Here is a 22409-nt window from a genome sequence, read left to right as displayed (position 1 = left end):
ACAAAGAAAGTGTCTTAGAAGAATGTTTGACCAAATTAAACACAGCCTGTCACCCAACCTGAACCATCTCCTTACAAAGCACTCGTTTGTTTATGCAAGGTCTTTCCACATTTAATAGGTTTTTCTTAATTCAACATGCACATGAAAGACTGTTGAAGACTGACAGTCCAGATAGAATGAAAGTTTCCAGTTCTCACCTGAGCTGGAACTGGAAGCAGAACTAGTGATATTGCTTCCTTTCAGCCCAACTGAAGATGTCTCTGAACCCCAAACATTCATCCACCCCTCTGCGGCTGAGGCCTCAGTAGATGGTGAGAAAGGCATGCTGGGAGTTGTATTCAGTGCTCCTGACTGCTGCTCCTCCCTTTGAAAGCTTTCCAGACACTCTGCCAGCTTGGTATGGCCACGGGACCGGGCAATAGCCAGCGGTAAGCGACCCAAAGAATCTGGGATGGCCAAAGCTCGCCGATCCCATTTATACAGAACCACTGCTGCTTCCATATGACCCAAAGCGCAAGCCCACATCTGAAGAGAAGAAAATTGAGTTGCATTTAATTTGTATGCCCCTTCTATATGAAACAACTCATCCAAACAACACTGTGAAGCTACATGGTATCATGATTAAAGTATCCTGACCTAGTGTTAACACTCACCAGTGGTGTGCAAGAGAAATGATCCACGTTTAGAGGATCGACCTCAAGTTCCAGGTCAATACTGTCTGCGTGCTTAGTGCTGTAAAAAAACAGCACAGAAAACAATACAAAACAGTTGAATAATGCAATATACATGTGCATTTAGTTAAGGTATACAATCAGTATACTCACCGCCACTTGATAAGTGTTTGGATTAGTGTGTTGTAGCCCTGGGCGGCTGCCAGATGAAGAAGAGTCATGCCCCTGAACGTCTTGGAGTGGATCAGGTGCTTGGACTTGGCCCAGCATGCGCGGTTCATCATCTTTTCACAAACTACCACCACACGGCTCTCAAAGGAGTTGCCAGCTGGACCTTGACCCTGGCTCTGACCCTGACCTGGTGAGAACTAAAACAAAGAATCAAGAACCAAGTCAATTCAAGAAGCTAATGGGGATATCTATTAGTTTGGAGCAAGACAATGTAGCACAGAATGATACCTGCACCTGTTCAGAATTGCTTCTTCCTTCTTCTCCTCCTGTTCCGGTTCCTCCACTCTCAGATGGTCCTCCACTGCTCAGTTGCTGTTGCTGTTGCTGCTGCTGACCGGCCATCTCTGCCATCCTTCGCTCCATCTGCTCTAGGCGTTCCAGGATGGACATTCTGAACTGGTTATCTGCATAAAACATAAGGGAATTTAGATTGTTATGTGTACATCTCAACTGACTTTAAAATCAACATGAAGTCAAACTCTATTTACTTTCTTAACAGACGTTCCCAGTGTTATTGTGCATGATTCATCAGTGCATGTTATTCCAAAGAAAATAATGTTTGTGTTTCATCCACAATTTTCTGAGACAAATTTCTTTGTCTGCTGACATCACCAAGGCCGTTTATAGGAGCGTTCACACTGGCAGCGAGTAGGCATTTCAACTGTATATACGGTTATATAAGGTGGAAAATCACTGGTATGGTGATTTTTCACTGGTAAATTAAAAAAAGAAAGTGCTGTCCTATATTTTTTCTCGATGAATGTCTTGTTTAACTTAGACAAAATGTAATGTTACAGAAGTAAAATATATTGTGAATTTCACTTTACTACTTTATATGGGTCAATTATATGATGCTCATTTTTTTGTCCGACTTTACAGTATTAAGTTATTTAAAATACACCTCTTCCATGATGAATTACAATTTCTGAATTAAAAATTATTTTTGAAATTTACACAAATATATTTGATTTTAAAAAATGTCTACATGGTGTAGCTGAGATTGTAAAAATAGAAAACAAACAAACAAATGAAAATAGTTCATTTTCATTATTATTATTTTTTTTATTAAAAAACAACCTCAAAATTGATTTTTTAAATGCACAAAGCAAACTTGCATACAAAGATTACATTTATAACATATTCAATACTCTTCATCTTCATACATACATTCATTCATTCATTATTTCTCATTGATCCATTTCCATTTGTCCATATCAAATAGTAACTAGCTTGCATATCCAAAAAAAAAAAACATGGTTTTCAGCAACTTGCAGGCTCTTGTATGTAAGCTCATAATTGTTTTTTTGTTTTTGTTTTTTTACAGTGACCGCTAACATCAAGCCAAATTCCCTGCATATACCACATTGACACCAGTTCCGTTTCACACGGTGAATGAAAGTGAATCTAATTCTAATGAATGGACATACACGCATGCATTGGATTCTGTGTTTTTCCTCCACAAATATCCACCCTTGCAGACAAAAAGAGCCGCTCCGAAACGGAGCTCCAGTGCAGCTTTGTTCAAACACTACTGCAGTGTTGGTGCAGTGCAGATGATGTCATTTCCACCTGCTGCTGGCTGGCTGTCTGTCTTTCTCTCTCTCTCTTGCTCCCTCCACTCAGAATGCGGCACACGTACTCTCATGTAGGCTGGGGGGGAGGGTAAAGGGGAGGAGGGACCAAATTGCTCTACAACGGGGCTGTGACATAATCAACACTCTACTACACCTCCAGCAGCCTGGAGACGACCAATCAGACGCCAGCAGACCAGCCAGGCAACAGAACGCTTGAGAGCTTTGTGTCAAACCTGAAACTGTTGAGGGGCAGCATTTCAAAACAGACAGACCTAACTCATGTTTATTAACGCTGCCATGGAGAATATGTTTAGAGGAAATGGATGAGGCGACGTTATTTGCATTTGCTGTATTGAGGTGAATATATAAGGTGAATTCAAGGTAACTTGACCATTTTTCGCAGTCATTTCAATGTCAAAAATTGGTCCAATTTCTTGAATTCCTATACAAAAATCAGCTCCCAAGACATGTCACAACAAACAAATGCATGCAAAAAGCAAGCATCACACAGTTCCAACAGTTAATTTCAACTTTTAATATGCACTTTAAAAAGATTCTTCAGAAAATCATAAATGCATATGAGGCTATCTTTTAAAAGTATAGAAAATGACATCTTGAGTTTGTGCACATAAATCTGACTTTTCCCAAGCACCCAACAACAACCTTCACCAACACAGTCCAATGACGATGCACATGCATAAACTAGCCCAAAGGTGTCCAGAAAAAAACCCCAACAGTACTTAACAGACTGTGCCAATGTGTGTTACCGTTTTTCAGGAGATGTTACATCAGCCTTGGTGCTGCTCCTTTGGCCTGGGTAGCTCTCCTGGTCAAGCGGACCTCATGTGGTTGAGCACAAGCCTTGAGTGAGAGGACTAAACTCTCTATTCGCTGGATGTTTGAGTATCTCATGGTAATATCCTAATGCAGAGAGCCCAAGCCGGTTTCTCTATTTCATCACAGTTGCATCATGCTCTTGAGAGTGGGGGCTTCTGCACCACTTTACAGCTACAAGCGCAACAGGGGCTCAAAATCACTCACTTGTTGAAGATCTGTTGCGGTTTATTGTGCCTGAGATTGGTAATAAAGAGACTATGGGCTTTACAGTCATCAGAAATTAAACAAGCATTTGACAATGCATCCATATGGCAAGGAATGATTATTGCACATTAAACTGCACTTGCTGACAGTGTTGTTTTGCATATTAAGTTAAGGTGCAAAATGCAATTTCCCATCATGCAGGCCGGTTTGGAGAACTGATGTGGAAGAAACCATATCTGGTGAGCTGAGACTGTACAGCAATCCAAAACATATTTAAAGTGTTGGTTGTGACACTCTTCTCAATCATTTGATGAAACACAGCTGCCATCTCTCTTAAATAAATTTCCAATTACTGTCTGCTGATTAATGACAATAATATACTATTAAATAACCAATGCATCTTAAACAAAATAGAAAGTCTAATGTGCAGAGAAAATAGGATGTGTACAGTGTTTATGATTACTTATTAAACTCTGGATGATTGCTATATAATTTTTTCCCCATAAGCAATCCAATATTCACTATCTGAGCTCAGAGAGCATATTGACTCTTTCATTTTTATTTTTAGGGTTTAAAAGAGCTCATGCTCTGCTGGGCATTTCCACAGGATTTGCTTTAAATCTATAACAGACTAATATCCTGTTTAAACCCATCACTATAAATGCATCGAACAGAAATGGAAAAAACGAAATCACACAAATTACCCTTTCGACAGGATTTAGCAGATAACGTGCAATGATTTTGTCTTAAGGGGATTTAGCTCAGCATGGACTCAAAGCTGGGATAACAGCTCCTAATGCTGTGGACATTGGTAGATCTGGTAGATCTTGACCCTTGAACAGGTGCTTGTTTTGGATAGAATTGGACAGAGGCGAGGATGCTATGACAATAATGTCAGTCATACTCCCAGAACGGATTATTTGTATGAACTTTCCTTGTCTAATCGGAGACATCCCTTCTGCTTAAAAACAATTCAATATTGGCAATTCGAATCCCCGTTCAAGGTTTATCAGACATGTACTGCCTCAGACCACAACTTTGACAAACAAAAGCTTCCAGCACAAAGACTTTGGCCGCTGGAAACAAAGGCACTATTGTTTATGTGTGAATGTTTTTCTTTCTTTATTTTTGACTTTCTTGAGATATTATGCATATATGTCTGCAAGTAATGGACAACAATAGGCTTCAAAGAGTTTTACTTAAAATACTCTAAATACTGTGGTCACACACACAAAGAAAGAACTTTGACTGTTTTTCAAAATATGTCAAATACATTACTGACAATGAAACTAACTGAAAATTTAGCAAAAAAACAAACAAACAAAAAAAAAACACTCTCTGAATGACCATTACAAAAAAAAAGCATAAAATGAAAAAACAAAACAAAAACAGAATCTCCACAAAGAGTTGTGTACTCTAATTACACATGAAACTAAAAGTGAGTGCAACACAGTACGTTCTCAGATTTAGTTCAGTCTGCATGGAGAGTAGACATACAAACAAAAAACAGTTTAATCTCAATCGAGGGCAAAAACAGCATGGATGAGACACATCTGTGTGGGTGCTCCATTAGCGGACTCAAGCCCTGACCGCAATTCCTAGAATTCCACAGGAAATCTCATTAAAGCAGAACAAGGAACTTTGAACTGCAGATTTAGGGTTGATTATGGTGACCTAGTTAGAAGTTTCCTTGTAAGGGCATGTAGGCAGAATACAGAAGTTACTCGATTTGGGTTGAAATCCTCTTGACTTTTGTGATGTGATTTCAGTGAGATGTGGCAAGGATTGCAGATTGTAATTTGACACACACAGATTAGACACTAGTGTTGTTCGTAATAATAATAAAAACAGCGAAAAGACTTAATGAAAAGGGAAATGACAAAAGTTGTCAACAGGTTGGTAAAACAATTCTAATAGGTCTGCCAGCAAAACAACACCACATCTCATTATTACACTGTATAATTCTAGAAAAAGAGTCAACAAGGGTCATGGCACAGTATATTCGTCCTCTCCCTCTGGAGTGCTTAACAGAAGAAGGGCAACAGTCTGATCCTCTCAGCATCACTGTCGCTGTCCACTGCCTGTGGTTCTGAAGACAGATGCACTACACCTGACTGACTCATTGTAACCACATGCTTTAGGAGATCTGGAGGTCTCTGAGAGCACAGGTTGGTAAAAGTTTGCAAGCCTTTGCACACAATCTGACCTGGTTATAACCTGTACAACATCATAATTCTACAACCATTCAAGGAAACTTCCATGCTGAAGTGTATAGTAGTGAATATTTTCCACACTTCACCCATGAGCTCTCCAAAATGCAATGAAATATCTTTCCAGCAGAGAAAATGCTCTCACTGCTGTTGAAACATCACAACCAAGGGAAAGAATATTGCAGGACACACAACAAAGACACTGTACAACCTATATTCATCTTTAAAAAGCCTGTGCATGTGGATCAAGTTCATGTCAGTATGAAAAAAACCACGCGTACTAACCCGAATCAGCCAGCGTGTTGTCTGTCACTCACACATGTTCTCCATCCAGCGTCAAACTAACCGCAGGAGCCGCTTGGCAGCGGAGCCAACAACAATAGAACAAAGTGTAAGTGCGGAGTATGTAGGGAGAGAAATAAAAACCCCTCGTCCCCCTTCTCTACACCTCCTCCTGTTCCCTCCCCATCCCTGCTGCCGATGCTTTATCTTCTCCGCTCGCTCATGGAGACGCGGGGCTTCATCCGCCGCAGGTACGCGCTTTACGTACCGCTTTACGCGCAGTCGTGCGCCACCGGCTGGCTCTCCAAACACTCGCAGGCATCACAGTCATCTTTTTCAAACGGAAAACAGTCGATTAGATAGAAAAAAAAGAAAGAAATCTACGTGTTGTCGTATCTTTTATACTGCGAACGCTCTACGCGCACCAACCATTCGTCTCGGAACCGCGACGGTTTTTGCATATTTTGTTTGCGCTTTTTTGAAAACGTTTATCTGTTTTATAACATTTGACGACAGCTCCTGGACCCGAAGCTTTTCGCTTTTGATGTTTTTGATTCGCTTTTGACTAAAACCGCGCGAATCTGAAGTCGTGTGGTGGTTGGATGTGGACGTGTTTTTCTTTTGGGAGTGGCAGCGAAACACAATGGAGCCGCTACGATCATTCATATAACCGCTTGGAACAATGTGATGGTCGCTCACACGTGTGTTTTGCGACAAATCTGTGTCAACAGAAGTTAGGTTTACTGCTCCTGCCTCTCTCATCCTCTGTCCTGTGGTCCAGTACCTGCAATACTGCAGATAAACTGTTTTTCTCCTCTCTGCATTATGACAAATCAGGCCAGGCGGTGTATCGTTCAGCGCCACGCACGCACATAACGCGCCGGATGCACGCAGACAGCATGCTGGGAGAACTGAAGCTCTCTCATAAACTCAGATTACTATTTTTCAGTTATTTTACGTTTTTCCATTTTAACATCTTTAACTGTAAACATCGGGGTGGCCTCAAATACAACTAGAGTCTAAGTTGTTGGTGCAGGGCTGAATTTCACTTAATTAAAGAAATGTGGAAAAATAGGCAAAGTCTATTTTTAGGACCCATAAGATCTGTTTACATTATTTAGATAAATTGCTTCAGTTGTAAAATAAAATAAACATCAAACTCTACTTACTCCAAAATTCTATATTTAAATACTGAAGTTTATGCTAATTGAATTTAAATATGTCCAGACTGGACTAATTTGAATTACTCTATTACAGTACTGACAAACTAATGACAACTATCTTTGAGAATAATGATAATTACAATCACTCTAAGAAAATGGCAATTATGTTTTTTCACATTAAAGTTGAGGACACGGGGGACGTGCTTAATTGTCATTTTTAGGCAAAATATCTATTTTCAGTTGGTTTTTAGTGAAATTCAGGCTTTATTTATTTATTGTTTGCCATTTAAATGTTCACAAAATATAAAGCAATGAGATTTTCTATTAAAATAAACATTTTTATTATTACTAAATATGACCTGGATACTTCCTCTTGAGATTCACCCTCAGAAAATAAACAACAAACCATATTTTTACCACAGAACAAGTCCGCACAAGTCCTTATAACCTGACTAGTATATATTCCACAAACAGCTGAAGCACAAAAACATACACCATGAGTGCAAGAACAAACAAGTCTTTTAAAGCCTTTTCAGTGTTCTTTTATCAAAATGGATTCTCCATTGAATGGCATTCATCTTTAAAATATCTGAAAACGACTACCAGCCCAGTTTGACCAACTTGCTTATTCAGGCCAAGAAAGAGTCTCTGTGAGTTGTTTTTATTTTACTTGAAGACTAGACAAACACTACCTGGCCACCTTGATTAAAATGCATGCAAAACAATAGTTTAACATCAACCAAGTCTTTATTGATTCACCTGCCAGTCATTTAATTCTTAAGAAACAAAGCTTGAAGAAGTGTCAGCCATCAGCCATTCAGAGGTTTTTCAGACAAACAACATTTGGCAATACACAAATATAATATTAAGTATTCAAAATGCATAAAAAAAACATGAATTCAGATGAAACATCCAATGTTTACAGTGTATTGCTGAAAATGAATAAATGCAAAATGATGACAACCAAAAACACAACTGTGTAACAGCGGTATATGATGTAACGCAAGATAAATCTCAAACGTACCATCCAGTGAGAGCCAGTCGTGTTGAGAAGAGGGCAGGGCAGGCAGGGCACGGGCTTTATACTCAAACACCACTGAATTGGAGATGATTTGACTGCTGGCTGCCACCTGCAGGGTCACCAGGCCTGTGTCATGAGCTTTGAAAGGAAATAAGACATAAATTAATCATTTTTAATGTGCAAAGAAATGGCTTACAGTGTGAAGTCCACACATTTGCAAACCATTTACAACGGTAAGAGTGATGGCTCAGAGTATTTGCATTTATTTATTTAGTTAGTTATGTAACAGTGGAATTTTAATGAGTTCTCTATGACAGCTGTTAAAGAACAGTCCTTTGTTTGTTCATAAAGACCACATGATATATTCATGGACTACAGTATAGAGACCCAACACACAAAGTTTGAAATATTACCTGTTTATTTATTTACTTATTTATTTATTTTTAGCATGAACCCTAAAATAAGATGTTGGATTGGGACCATGTGGCACACTGACTGATGTACTGTCTACTTTTTATCTTTATTTGATGATTTTAGTATAATGAAATGTAGCTGCATCACCCTTTCCCTTTAAAATGACAATTTTAAATGTCTGTATATACATGCATTGTAATGAAATACCTGGGCAGTAACAGCGTAGCACCCCGGGCTGGATGAGGGAGGCCGGAACTGTTATCTGATCAAACAGACAGGTATATTCACTGCTGGCCTCCTGCCATGGACCGGTGATCAACACCTTCACACCACCCTGAGAAATAAATACCAATATTATATATAAATGAGCACAGTTTCCTTTAATGTAAACTGTTAAAGCTTGCAACGGTGCTATCAGTCCCGAAATTGGTTGGTTACATTCAGTGTTGGGGGTAACGCATTACAAGTAACGCGAGTTATGTAATCAGATTACGTTTTTCAAGTAACTAGTGAAGTAACACATTACTTTTTTAATTTACAAGAAAATATCTGAGTTACTTTTTCAAAAAAGTAATGCCAGTTACTTTGTTTTCCCATTTATTGACTGACAAGTCTCCTGTCCCCATATTGGGAGAAATCGGAAGTGCAGAGGAGTTGTGTGTGCTGTGTGAATATGATGTTACTGTAGTTCTAGACTAAATGTGAATGTGCATTAATTCATTCCACTCACAAAAAACAGATTTAGTATTCATCAAAATGAATTAAAACAGTGAAATGCAAACTCAGAATATGACGCAAACCTGCAATAATTAAATATGTTAAATAACACAAATGTATCTAATCCCATTTTATTAACCAATATCTTTGCTGCTGACCTTTGATGATCCAGTTCAACCATACTAATAAGCAAAAATTACTTTAGAGAAACTAACAATTGTGCTTCATTGTTTTTTTTTATTGCTGAAGAGTGTTTCTTCTCCTGCGTTCTACTGTACAGACGTGAATTTACTTTTCCTTCAGCCTGAGGTTTATTCATTACACTTTTTGGTGTGAAAGGGCTTTTACATTTACTATAAATAGAACTTCTTATATTAAAAACAATCAAGCCCTGTTCATATTTAAAAAGTAACGTGAAAGTAATGCAAAAGTAATATAACGCATTACTTTCCATAAAAAGTAACTAAGTAACGTAATTAGTTACTTTTGTAGGGAGTAACGCAGTATTGTAATGCATTACTTTTAAAAGTAACTTTCCCCAACACTGGTTACATTTACTGTGTGCTTGCACTGTCAGATTTGACAATATTCTCTTTTAATCCGACATGTATTTTTTTGTAGTAAATATGCATTTATTTTAAATGTCAGTACACTACAAGAAAGACTGAATTAAAGCGCATCTATGATGATATCTTTTTTCAACAAGGAAAATGTCACAGGAAAAATAACCAGGGTTTGTGAGAGCTGAAGTTTTGTTGTGGTGAGATCTAATAGCCCTCGGTCTATATTAGTCCGACTGCTTCCTTGCCAATGGGCATGTTAATAACAGGCCGAGCATGTGTCTCATGTGGCCCAGGGGCTTCTGGGACAAATACATACGTCACTTGTTGTAGAGAAGATATTGAGCTTAGCATTCAGACCTCACAAGACTCAAATCTATTCCTGCATTAAACAGCTTGTGGCCGATTCCCATGTGAACAGTAAGCTTTCATTCCACAGGTTTCCACAGAATTACACAAATTCCTTCATGTCCCCTGGCCTTTGCTTATTTAAAGTGACGGTTCACCCATAAATGAAAAATCTGTCATTATTTACTGACCCTCAGGTTGGTCCGAACCTGTATGAGTTTCTTTTTTCTGTTGAACACAAAATAAGATATTTTGAAAAGGGTGTGTAACAAAACAGTAACCAAACTGTATTATTTTTTTTCTATACTACAGGGGCCAGTTGCATAAACTTAGCCTCTATGTTAAGACAGTGTCTTAAGTACTAGTCTGACCAACTAGCAGTTAACCAAAGGGTAATCAGTCTTATTTTTTTAGTTCAGCTTAGACTAATCTACATTTTTATTTAACTGAATAAAAAAAAAGAAAGAAGTTGTCTTAAAGAAAAAAATTAGCTGACAAATTTTTAAGACTAGTCTAAAACATTTATGCAACCGACCCCAGAGAAGTCAATGGCTACCGTCAACTGTTTGGCTACCAGCATTTTTCAAAATATCTTAATTTGTGTTCAACAGATAAAAAAAAAATTCATACAGGTTTGGAACAACTTGAGGGGGAGTAAATGATGACAGAATTTGGGTAAACTACCCCTTAGTTACCCCTCTGTTATTACAGAGTATTAATCATTTTACTATGTTTAAATCCATTCCACAAAATTCGGCAGATTTTCCCTCCACGTTTGGACATTTGCTTTGATCTCTGCTGCCCCCTGCTGGCTATTCTAGCACACATCCATAGCAGTCAAGTTTTTTTTGCTCTGCAGAAGTGTCACAAACTCACCTCAGGATAAGACCACTCTGGAGAATAGTCTGTCACCACAAACAGCCTTCCGGTAGCCTGTAACATTCCCATGTTTCCATGGGCCACAGCTGCCGACACGGCCTCGGCCACCTGCATATATGCCAGCTGTCCTGTCTCACCCGCCACTGCCCCAGCCTGCGTAGACTGAGGGCTGCAACAGGACTGGAGACAGAGGTCTGCAGAATTGTACCCCCTTGCCCCATGAGCTACTTCGTCTGCACCTTGTTGTGCTGCAGTTCCAGAGGAGACCTGCCCCTCTGTTCCCGAATGGGTCATCAGCTGATGGCTGTAGAGAGCGTTGGCGCCCGCCACTACCGCCGTTCCGCTTCCACCTTCAACCGAAATGAAGTCATTGATGAGATCTGAGAACTGATTCCCGAAGGAAACGTCAAAGTGGTCCAGATTAATCTCCATGGAGCCCCCTCCGTTGGTTCCACTACTGCCCAGTCTCTGGTGGGCGCCCACGGTGCTAAAAAGCCCCTGCACCAAACCGGCTCCTTGCAGGAGCGGCTGGAGCTGTTGATTGGTGGTTCCACTTGCCTCGGTGTCATTGCACAGGTTTCCACTTTCTGCCCTCGCACTCGTTCCTCCAGATCCCGGCCCGACTCCACCACCTTCCGTTGGTTGCTGGAGGTAGTGCTCTGCGCCTCCTACACCCTCGGCTTCTCCTCCTTCACCAGTCTGCAAGTGCTCCCCTGGTTTTATAAGACCATCCGAGTCCTTCTCTTGAACACCTCCTTCTCCTTGTTCTGCTCCTATTGGCTGTTCCAAACCACCCACTTCCTCATGCTCCTGACACGGTGTTGGAAAGCGGTTCTGGTACTGCAGAAGCTGGAGCGACCCAGCTGGTCCATTACGTTCGGTTGGAGAGCCACCGTTGCAGTTAGAGGCAGTGCGCTGGCTGGGGTGGGCATGATGATGGTGGTGGAGATGCCCATTAGTTCCCGTTGAGTCTGTCTTGACGACAGACAGGCCCATGTAGACATTGGAGTCGTGAGAGTTCTGGGTCGAACTGGAGTTGTTCTGGGTTTGGGACTGTGGTGAACCTTGCAGGAAGAAGCTGGGGGAGTGACTCTGGTGGACCAGGTGAGAGCTGGAGATTGACTGGCCGTAGCCCGCCTCTGACATAACACTGGATGGGTAGTCTTGCTTGGCATCAATTGCACAGAAATCCATCTGCTCAAGGGTAGTGCTGGGACTGAGTCCACCTCCAGACGGCAACAGTGAACCAGTGGGAGTCAGAGCCAGGGAGTTTGGGGCCGAACCGCCGTTTGAGGAACCAGACATACTGACAGCACCTCTCACCACTTCTCCAACCTGATAGGCACTCTCTTTCGCCAGCTGCTGTTCAAATGACATGTCCTCCGTTTTGATGTTCTTCACCAGAGAGGTATTGAAGACGTAACCGTTGTCGTTGAGCGGCGGGGAACACCTCAACCCTCCGTTACTGCAGCTGCTCCCATTGCTGTCCTCGGTTTTCAGCCCATTCCCTCCGTAGGTCTGACCTTGCTTGGGGTTGTTGAGGAAGCAGTCAGGGTCAAAGTTCATATTAGTCTCGGGCAGCTTAATACTCCCAGATTCCAGGTTACTAGACAGCACCAGTTCTTCAGACACACTGGCTGTGGACAGCATAGCAAGTCCGTCTGTGGACCCTGCGTCTGCTAACCCCACTCCAACCACTCCAGCAAAGGCAAATTTGTGACTGTCAGCTGTCACTGCTAACACCAGACTGCTTGAGGCTGTGTCGGGCCCCAGGAGGTGAGCGTTGGGGTCTACAGTGGGGGACATGCTATAGACAGGGTCTCCAGAGACGTCTGACATGAATACAGTGGCGGACTGAGACAGGCTGCTGATTACCGAGGCTACATGGCCCATTCCTGTCACCACAGGACTGTCGGCCATATCGGGGTCGGAGTTTAGCCCGCTGCTAATGGAGACGGGTGAGCTCTGGGTGGTATCTGGCACTTCCACCTGGTTGGATGAGGACACCTCCATACTGTTCTGATGGAGCAGTGCTGGCTTGTGCACCTTGCCGTTCCTTTTCTCTCGGCCGCCCGTTCCACCGGCGCCGTCTGCTCCTGCCCTGCCGTTTTTGCCCCCGCCGTGGCTGTGCTCCGTCTTTCCCTCTGACACGTCGTTGTTCTGAACCTCGGAGTGGGTGCTGCTGTAGGCGCCTCCAGTGCGTGGGTCCACTTTTGGGGAGATGATACGGTGTTTGGCACTGTTGCATTTGTGATGCAGGCTGCTCCCAGCACCTACAGAGAGCAGACACATTCTAAGTTACGGTATAATATTAACGCAACCTAAAAGTAGCTTGACACATAAAGCTAAACCATGCATTTTGATGTATTTTATTGAAAATGCTGGCACACTGTTTAGCAGAGAAATGGCAAATGCTATGTACACCGCCGTTCAAAAGTTTGGGATCAGTAAGATTTTTAAAGAAGTTTCTTTTTCTTTTTATAATTATTTTAATTGAATTTTCACTGTAATTTAAAGAGGTTTCTTATGCTCATCAAGGCTGAAATACAGAACAAAACTTTAATTTTGTGAAATATTATTGCAATATAAATTAACAGTTTTGTATTTTAATATGCTTTAAAATATAATTTATTCCTGTGAAGCAAAGATGAACTGTCAGCATCACTACTACAGTCTTCAGTGTCACATGATCCTTCAGAAATCATTTTAATATGCTGATTCATAATCAATGTTGGAAACAGTTGTGCTGCTTAATATTTTTGGGACCTGTGATACTTGTTTCAGGATTCTTTGAAAAATAAAAAGTTAAAAAGAACAGTGTTTATTCAAATATAAATTTTGTGTTACAATATACGCTACTATTCAAAAGTTTGGGGTCAGTCATTTTTTTTCTTTCTTTCTTTTTAAGAAATTAATACTTTTATTCAGCAAAGATGTGTTAAATGGATAAAAAGGGATAGTAAAGACTTATATTGTTAGAAAAGATTTATATTTTGAATATATGCTCTTCTTTTTAACTTTTTATTCATCAAAGAATCAAAGAAAAAAGTATCACAGGTTCCAAAAAAAATATTAAACCGCACAACTGTTTCAACACTGATAATAAATCATCGTATCATGTAACACTAAAGACTGGAGTAATAATGCTGAAAATTCAGCACTGCATCACAGAAACCTGATATTTTAAAGTATATTAAAATAGGAAACCAATATAACAAATTGCAATAGTATTTCACAATATTACTGTTTTTTCTGTATTTTTGATCAAATAAATACAGCCTTGATGAGCATAAGAGACTCCATTTACAAATATTAAAAACAGAGGTCTGCAGAATTGTACCCCCTTGCCCCATGAGCTACTTCGTCTGCACCTTGTTGTGCTGCAGTTCCAGAGGAGACCTGCCCCTCTGTTCCCGAATGGGTCATCAGCTGATGGCTGTAGAGAGCGTTGGCGCCCGCCACTACCGCCGTTCCGCTTCCACCTTCAACCGAAATGAAGTCATTGATGAGATCTGAGAACTGATTCCCGAAGGAAACGTCAAAGTGGTCCAGATTAATCTCCATGGAGCCCCCTCCGTTGGTTCCACTACTGCCCAGTCTCTGGTGGGCGCCCACGGTGCTAAAAAGCCCCTGCACCAAACCGGCTCCTTGCAGGAGCGGCTGGAGCTGTTGATTGGTGGTTCCACTTGCCTCGGTGTCATTGCACAGGTTTCCACTTTCTGCCCTCGCACTCGTTCCTCCAGATCCCGGCCCGACTCCACCACCTTCCGTTGGTTGCTGGAGGTAGTGCTCTGCGCCTCCTACACCCTCGGCTTCTCCTCCTTCACCAGTCTGCAAGTGCTCCCCTGGTTTTATAAGACCATCCGAGTCCTTCTCTTGAACACCTCCTTCTCCTTGTTCTGCTCCTATTGGCTGTTCCAAACCACCCACTTCCTCATGCTCCTGACACGGTGTTGGAAAGCGGTTCTGGTACTGCAGAAGCTGGAGCGACCCAGCTGGTCCATTACGTTCGGTTGGAGAGCCACCGTTGCAGTTAGAGGCAGTGCGCTGGCTGGGGTGGGCATGATGATGGTGGTGGAGATGCCCATTAGTTCCCGTTGAGTCTGTCTTGACGACAGACAGGCCCATGTAGACATTGGAGTCGTGAGAGTTCTGGGTCGAACTGGAGTTGTTCTGGGTTTGGGACTGTGGTGAACCTTGCAGGAAGAAGCTGGGGGAGTGACTCTGGTGGACCAGGTGAGAGCTGGAGATTGACTGGCCGTAGCCCGCCTCTGACATAACACTGGATGGGTAGTCTTGCTTGGCATCAATTGCACAGAAATCCATCTGCTCAAGGGTAGTGCTGGGACTGAGTCCACCTCCAGACGGCAACAGTGAACCAGTGGGAGTCAGAGCCAGGGAGTTTGGGGCCGAACCGCCGTTTGAGGAACCAGACATACTGACAGCACCTCTCACCACTTCTCCAACCTGATAGGCACTCTCTTTCGCCAGCTGCTGTTCAAATGACATGTCCTCCGTTTTGATGTTCTTCACCAGAGAGGTATTGAAGACGTAACCGTTGTCGTTGAGCGGCGGGGAACACCTCAACCCTCCGTTACTGCAGCTGCTCCCATTGCTGTCCTCGGTTTTCAGCCCATTCCCTCCGTAGGTCTGACCTTGCTTGGGGTTGTTGAGGAAGCAGTCAGGGTCAAAGTTCATATTAGTCTCGGGCAGCTTAATACTCCCAGATTCCAGGTTACTAGACAGCACCAGTTCTTCAGACACACTGGCTGTGGACAGCATAGCAAGTCCGTCTGTGGACCCTGCGTCTGCTAACCCCACTCCAACCACTCCAGCAAAGGCAAATTTGTGACTGTCAGCTGTCACTGCTAACACCAGACTGCTTGAGGCTGTGTCGGGCCCCAGGAGGTGAGCGTTGGGGTCTACAGTGGGGGACATGCTATAGACAGGGTCTCCAGAGACGTCTGACATGAATACAGTGGCGGACTGAGACAGGCTGCTGATTACCGAGGCTACATGGCCCATTCCTGTCACCACAGGACTGTCGGCCATATCGGGGTCGGAGTTTAGCCCGCTGCTAATGGAGACGGGTGAGCTCTGGGTGGTATCTGGCACTTCCACCTGGTTGGATGAGGACACCTCCATACTGTTCTGATGGAGCAGTGCTGGCTTGTGCACCTTGCCGTTCCTTTTCTCTCGGCCGCCCGTTCCACCGGCGCCGTCTGCTCCTGCCCTGCCGTTTTTGCCCCCGCCGTGGCTGTGCTCCGTCTTTCCCTCTGACACGTCGTTGTTCTGAACCTCGGAGTGGGTGCTGCTGTAGGCGCCTCCAGTGCGTGGGTCCACTTTTGGGGAGATGATACGGTGTTTGGCACTGTTGCATTTGTGATGCAGGCTGCTCCCAGCACCTACAGAGAGCAGACACATTCTAAGTTACGGTATAATATTAACGCAACCTAAAAGTAGCTTGACACATAAAGCTAAACCATGCATTTTGATGTATTTTATTGAAAATGCTGGCACACTGTTTAGCAGAGAAATGGCAAATGCTATGTACACCGCCGTTCAAAAGTTTGGGATCAGTAAGATTTTTAAAGAAGTTTCTTTTTCTTTTTATAATTATTTTAATTGAATTTTCACTGTAATTTAAAGAGGTTTCTTATGCTCATCAAGGCTGAAATACAGAACAAAACTTTAATTTTGTGAAATATTATTGCAATATAAATTAACAGTTTTGTATTTTAATATGCTTTAAAATATAATTTATTCCTGTGAAGCAAAGATGAACTGTCAGCATCACTACTACAGTCTTCAGTGTCACATGATCCTTCAGAAATCATTTTAATATGCTGATTCATAATCAATGTTGGAAACAGTTGTGCTGCTTAATATTTTTGGGACCTGTGATACTTGTTTCAGGATTCTTTGAAAAATAAAAAGTTAAAAAGAACAGTGTTTATTCAAATATAAATTTTGTGTTACAATATACGCTACTATTCAAAAGTTTGGGGTCAGTCATTTTTTTTCTTTCTTTCTTTTTAAGAAATTAATACTTTTATTCAGCAAAGATGTGTTAAATGGATAAAAAGGGATAGTAAAGACTTATATTGTTAGAAAAGATTTATATTTTGAATATATGCTCTTCTTTTTAACTTTTTATTCATCAAAGAATCAAAGAAAAAAGTATCACAGGTTCCAAAAAAAATATTAAACCGCACAACTGTTTCAACACTGATAATAAATCATCGTATCATGTAACACTAAAGACTGGAGTAATAATGCTGAAAATTCAGCACTGCATCACAGAAACCTGATATTTTAAAGTATATTAAAATAGGAAACCAATATAACAAATTGCAATAGTATTTCACAATATTACTGTTTTTTCTGTATTTTTGATCATATAAATACAGCCTTGATGAGCATAAGAGACTCCATTTACAAATATTAAAAATCTTACTGATCGCAAACATTTGAACGGCATTGTATATTCTAAGAAGTGTTATTTAAAATACACAAAAATACATAATTATGAATAAAAATTAAATAATTAAAATATATATTACAGTAAATAATAAAAAAAAGATATTCAGATAAAATATAATGTTAGTGATCATGAGTTGAACATTAAACTCTCTGAAAATATTTGTGATATATGGTGGAGAAAATGTATTTTCACTTGACTCAAGTGTCATCTGTCAGTGTGATTTCAGGGAAAATTAATGCACTGGTTTCATAATCCATTTTGTTTAATGTAAATGCATTAATCAGTGTCTGACAGTAATTTGTTTGCGTTCAAAATAATTTTTACTTGACTCATTAGTACCATCTACTGGCCATAATCTATACTAAACCTGAAAAGATGATGGAAAGTCCAAATGTAACTAATATATGGTCAGATTTATATTTAAATATAAATATATTTTATAATACCTTACAGTGAAATCACTGTTAGATAAATTGATTAATGGCTATAAATAAAACCCACATGAGTTCTTATAGAAGGAGAATATTATGAATCAACAGTCAAACAGTAAGAATATACTGTAATAAAACGAATGTGGACAGAAGCTGAGATCATTTGGTATTGGAGGAATTTGATGAGAAATGAGTTCATAGTGAAATCTCTGACTTGTTTGCACTGTTTAAGACTGTTACAGGTGTCTTTTACTCAGGAGACAAAGCTTTTTCAGAGAGTTTTCTTTAATGAGATAATACAGAGATATCAACTGGGGTCCGGTTCCCTTACCCAGGTTTCCCGTGCAGAGGCAGTTGTGAGTCCGGGGAGGTGGTTTGGTCTGGTGGCTGTCCAGAATTTGCTGCACGAGCTGCTCTGCTGAGAAGCCAGTGCTGCTATTCCCGTTGCTGCAAGTCCACTTGATGCCATGAACTGCCGGGAGAGAGGAGGAGACACAGACGTCAGCCAGACAGCCACACAGACCAGCACCTCGCCAGCACCTCCCTACTGACACTGCAGGGGAGAGACGGCCTAACTGCCCCACCACTCTCTACGTGACTGTCACTCATCACGGGCCCAATCCCTCAAGTTTCTGCCTTTTCCTACAGAAGTGTTCCGGTGTCCTGACGTTTTGTCCTGCCCGTCAGATTTTCCTACCGGGGTTTACTGCGCATGCACACATCAGTAATGCATCATTTTTCTCACACTGAACGACGATAGTTACTGTATTTGCATTACTGTAAGGGGTAGGTTTAGGGTTGGGGTAGGTGTAGACATAATTAAAACACAATCTAATAGGTAGAAAATTGTATTTATTGTTGGTTTCCGGCCATAGCTGTATCCTTTCTAGCCACAACCCTGAACAACACATAATTACTGTATTTGCATTACTGTAAGGGTAGGTTTAGGATTGGGGTAGGTGTAGACGTTAATACACCATAATTTGACAGGTAGCATTTTTTTTTATGAACAACACAATAATTACTGTATTTGCATTACTGTAAGGGGTAGGTGTAGACATTATTAAAACACAATCTAATAGGTAGAAAAATGTATTTATTGTTGGCCGTAGCTGTATACTTTCTAGCCACAACCATGAACAACACAATAATTACTGTATTTGCATTACTGTAAGGGGTAGGTGTAGACGTTAATAAAACAATCTAATAGGTAGAAAAATTAATTTATTGTTGGTTTCCGGCCGTAGCTGTATCCTTTCTAGCCACAACCCGAACAACACATAATTACTGTATTTGCATTACTGTAAGGGTAGGTTTAGGGTTGGGGTAGGTGTAGACGTTAATAAACCATAATTTGACAGGTAGCATTTTTTTGTTGTCGAACTGTACTACCTACTGTTTTAATAAGAGGTAGCAAAATCTGACAGGGTAGCACAAATCAACAGAACACCGGGTTGAAGCATCAGTGACATGCTTTTGATTTTCTACTGATATAATTTTGTCACATCTCTAAGGGGGAGTTTACATGACACCGTTTTAAAAACAAAAAACCTTTTATGCAGCTTGGCCGTTCATTGGCACAACAAACTTTTGAAAATGGGTTTCAAAGTGCACATTTTTGAAAGTTATACTGTTATTGTCTTCGTGTAAATTACAAAAACGCTGTGATGTCATGCGTATGCGTATTACGTATTCACACAGTGTTTCTTTACAAAGTGACATCGCCAACTACTGGCCTGGCATACATAATACAGCATTTTCAGTTGTTTTCGTGGATCTGTGTGAACGAGGAGCATTTTATGTGAAAAACGCTGGTTTACACATGGTTGTCGTGTAAACGTACCCTCAGTTTGCAAAAACAACTTTGTTTGCAGTAATGCATTACAATGGAAGTCTATGTAGCAAAACATTTCATAAGCTTTAAAAGCACAATGTTTAAACTGCTAATATATAATAATATATATATATATATATATATAATATATATAATGAAATTCTGGTTATTTTAACTTTGTAAACTTGCATGTATCATGCAAAAGTTACCAGGATCTATGACTGTACTTGGAGATGACAGGACGTTTGGATATAATATTTTGGAAATATTTAATATAACCTTGGTTGCTTTTATTTATTTATTTACTTTTTTTTTTATTTGCAGGATTTAAACATGGTAAAATGTATTAAATGGGGTGTTAAAGCATTACATAGCAGAAAAAATTCAAGTTACACAAATTATTAAATCGATTTTCATAGTGTTGAAGAAAAATTCTGTGAAATCTGCACATAACTTTGTACAGATAGGATTAGAAAGGTATTAAGTAATTACACTATCACACCACTCCATGTGCATGCATATAATGTATTTTAAGCATTTATGCAGTGCCTTAGCCCATAGACTTTCACTGTAACTGCATTACTGCACACAAGGTTTTTTTCCCCCCTCTGGTAATCAACTAAATGTCACAGATGCTGTCCATAAAGCAGAAAATTGGTATTCAACTTGGAACATTCACAAAGTGCCACAAAAAATGCTTTTTACGTCTATATGAGCCATAACTCAGGTGACTGGAGATAAACAAGTGCTGTTTCAGATCACTCAAACACGCATCTACAACAACCTCAAAAAAATTCAGCGATGTAGTCTGATAAAGCAAAACAGTGCAACACTGACATCTGCTGGGCATTTTGAAGTACTACAGCTAATAATGTGTATTATAAGCCTGAACCACTCTCTCTTACTAGGGTGACCATACGGGCCATTTTTACGGGACGCACCCTTACCAGCATTTCTATATTGCCTAAAATATCCAGGTTTTGGCTGTTAGCACTGTGCAGATCGATTGTTGTATGACATTATTTCACGAGAGCTATAGACAGCAGAGCAGGCGGTACCTTATGCTTTCAAAGTACTCTCGCGGTACTTTGGTGTCATACACTGATCGGTGTGCAGCTTCGAGTCGAACGAACGAACAAACACGTGCGCGTATTTGCATCGCTTTGATCGTTCTCACCTTCTCACTCGCGACGCGCCACGATTGGTCGATTATGTACAATACCCGCATGTTATTGGTCAAACTACTTTGGATGTTTTAGGCACTATAAAAATTATGGCCAGGATGTGTCCCGTATAAATGGCACATATGGCCACCCTATCTCTTACTCTCTCTTTGCTGTTTTATGTGCAGGATGTTTTAGTAAGGAGGCTCTGGGCACTGGCAGGGGCGGATTTAGTGAATTGGGGGCCCCAGGCAAAATATAGGAATGGGGCCCTATACATTTGCACACATTTTCCTAGATCAACCTTGAGGTTCCTTTTTGTTGTTTTCAGCGTAAGCCTGCGTGCAAAGGCTGTCTAATTCTAAACTTTAAAATACATTTATTTTTAGTCGTTTTAACTACAAATTTAAATAAAACTGAAAAAATAATTAAAAGGCAATTATACATGTACATACCTAAAATACATATATCAAGAGCATGCTCACAGATGAGAACAAAACAGCGTTGGATGAAGTGGATTAAAGCCCTGCACGGGTCTCAAATAGGCTCTAGCCCGTCTTTTTCCCCTTTTCCCAAAAAAAGCGCTGAAATGTTTGTGGGGCAAATCTGAGGTCAGTCTGAGCGCTCATGGTACTCACAGTGCCGTACACCTGCAGGCACCACTGACTCAGATGGTTGTCGTGGTAATAAACACCGTAAACAGCAAATGTTCGCGTGTCCGCGCTTAATGTGCATATCCTATATGAAAAGCATTTTAGGGGGCCCTTGGCTTTTGGGGGCCCAAGGCGGTCGCCTACCTTTGCCTAATGGGTAAGTCCGCCCCTGGGCACTGGTTTAATGAGTTGAAAGCATCACAGATCTATATGTTAAAGCCATCTTGTTTGCTTCTTCTAATGTTAATAGAAAACACAGCATGGAACCATGGAGCTTCATCTACTGAGAGCATAATTTTTCATCTTTCAGGCCAGAAATAAACATCACAGTCATCTGACAATCCAATTAGAGACACTCAGAGAAGAACTTCATGATTTTAGTCAATACAAATCAGTGAGAGAGCTGCATTACACAGCTGCTTACATATATATCATGCACAACACACACACACAACAACTTAAAATACGCAGTCATTTTTGCTCATAAAGGTAAGAGTAATACGTCATTCCAAACTGTAAAGGGTCTACTTTTATTTGTGTCCACTCACAATATCAACAAAACGTTGTGCTTTTATAAAATAAAGAAAACAAACGCTTTCTGCCGTCTCGGGCTTGAACCGGAGCGCTTCACAATGATGAACCTAAACTCAGACATGATCAAAACATATAGAAAGCTTTAAATTACTACTTTAAAATGAAATAATTCAAATCGAAAATAGACTCCTAATAAAAT

The 22409-nt window shown here is 40.7% G+C and overlaps 1 protein-coding gene across 3 annotated transcripts in view; it reads right to left on the bottom strand.

Annotated features, from left to right (window-relative positions):
* Positions 1–22409, bottom strand: part of LOC107654393 (calmodulin-binding transcription activator 1-like) — a 340679-nt gene that overhangs the window by 6728 nt on the left and 311542 nt on the right. For 2 of the 3 annotated variants that reach the window (XM_016441438.1, XM_016441437.1), the window contains exons 1-7: positions 11109–13379; positions 8815–8941; positions 8197–8331; positions 1137–1306; positions 825–1039; positions 654–732; positions 198–525 (exon numbers count right to left, since the gene is read on the bottom strand). In XM_016441438.1, coding sequence (XP_016296924.1) covers positions 198–525; positions 654–732; positions 825–1039; positions 1137–1306; positions 8197–8331; positions 8815–8941; positions 11109–13124 — 3070 coding nt within the window. In that variant the 5' untranslated portion in view covers positions 13125–13379. Of the gene's footprint in view, positions 1–197; positions 526–653; positions 733–824; positions 1040–1136; positions 1307–8196; positions 8332–8814; positions 8942–11108; positions 13380–15245; positions 16517–18357; positions 18499–22409 lie in introns of those variants that run through there. The other variant, XM_016441439.1, reaches the window with a different exon arrangement.

The sequence above is a fragment of the Sinocyclocheilus anshuiensis genome, unplaced genomic scaffold, assembly GCF_001515605.1.
Source record: "Sinocyclocheilus anshuiensis isolate Anshui unplaced genomic scaffold, SAMN03320099.WGS_v1.1 scaffold623, whole genome shotgun sequence".
In the NCBI taxonomy this organism is placed as follows: Eukaryota; Metazoa; Chordata; class Actinopteri; order Cypriniformes; family Cyprinidae; genus Sinocyclocheilus; species Sinocyclocheilus anshuiensis.
This window is presented reverse-complemented; position numbering and strand designations above follow the sequence as displayed.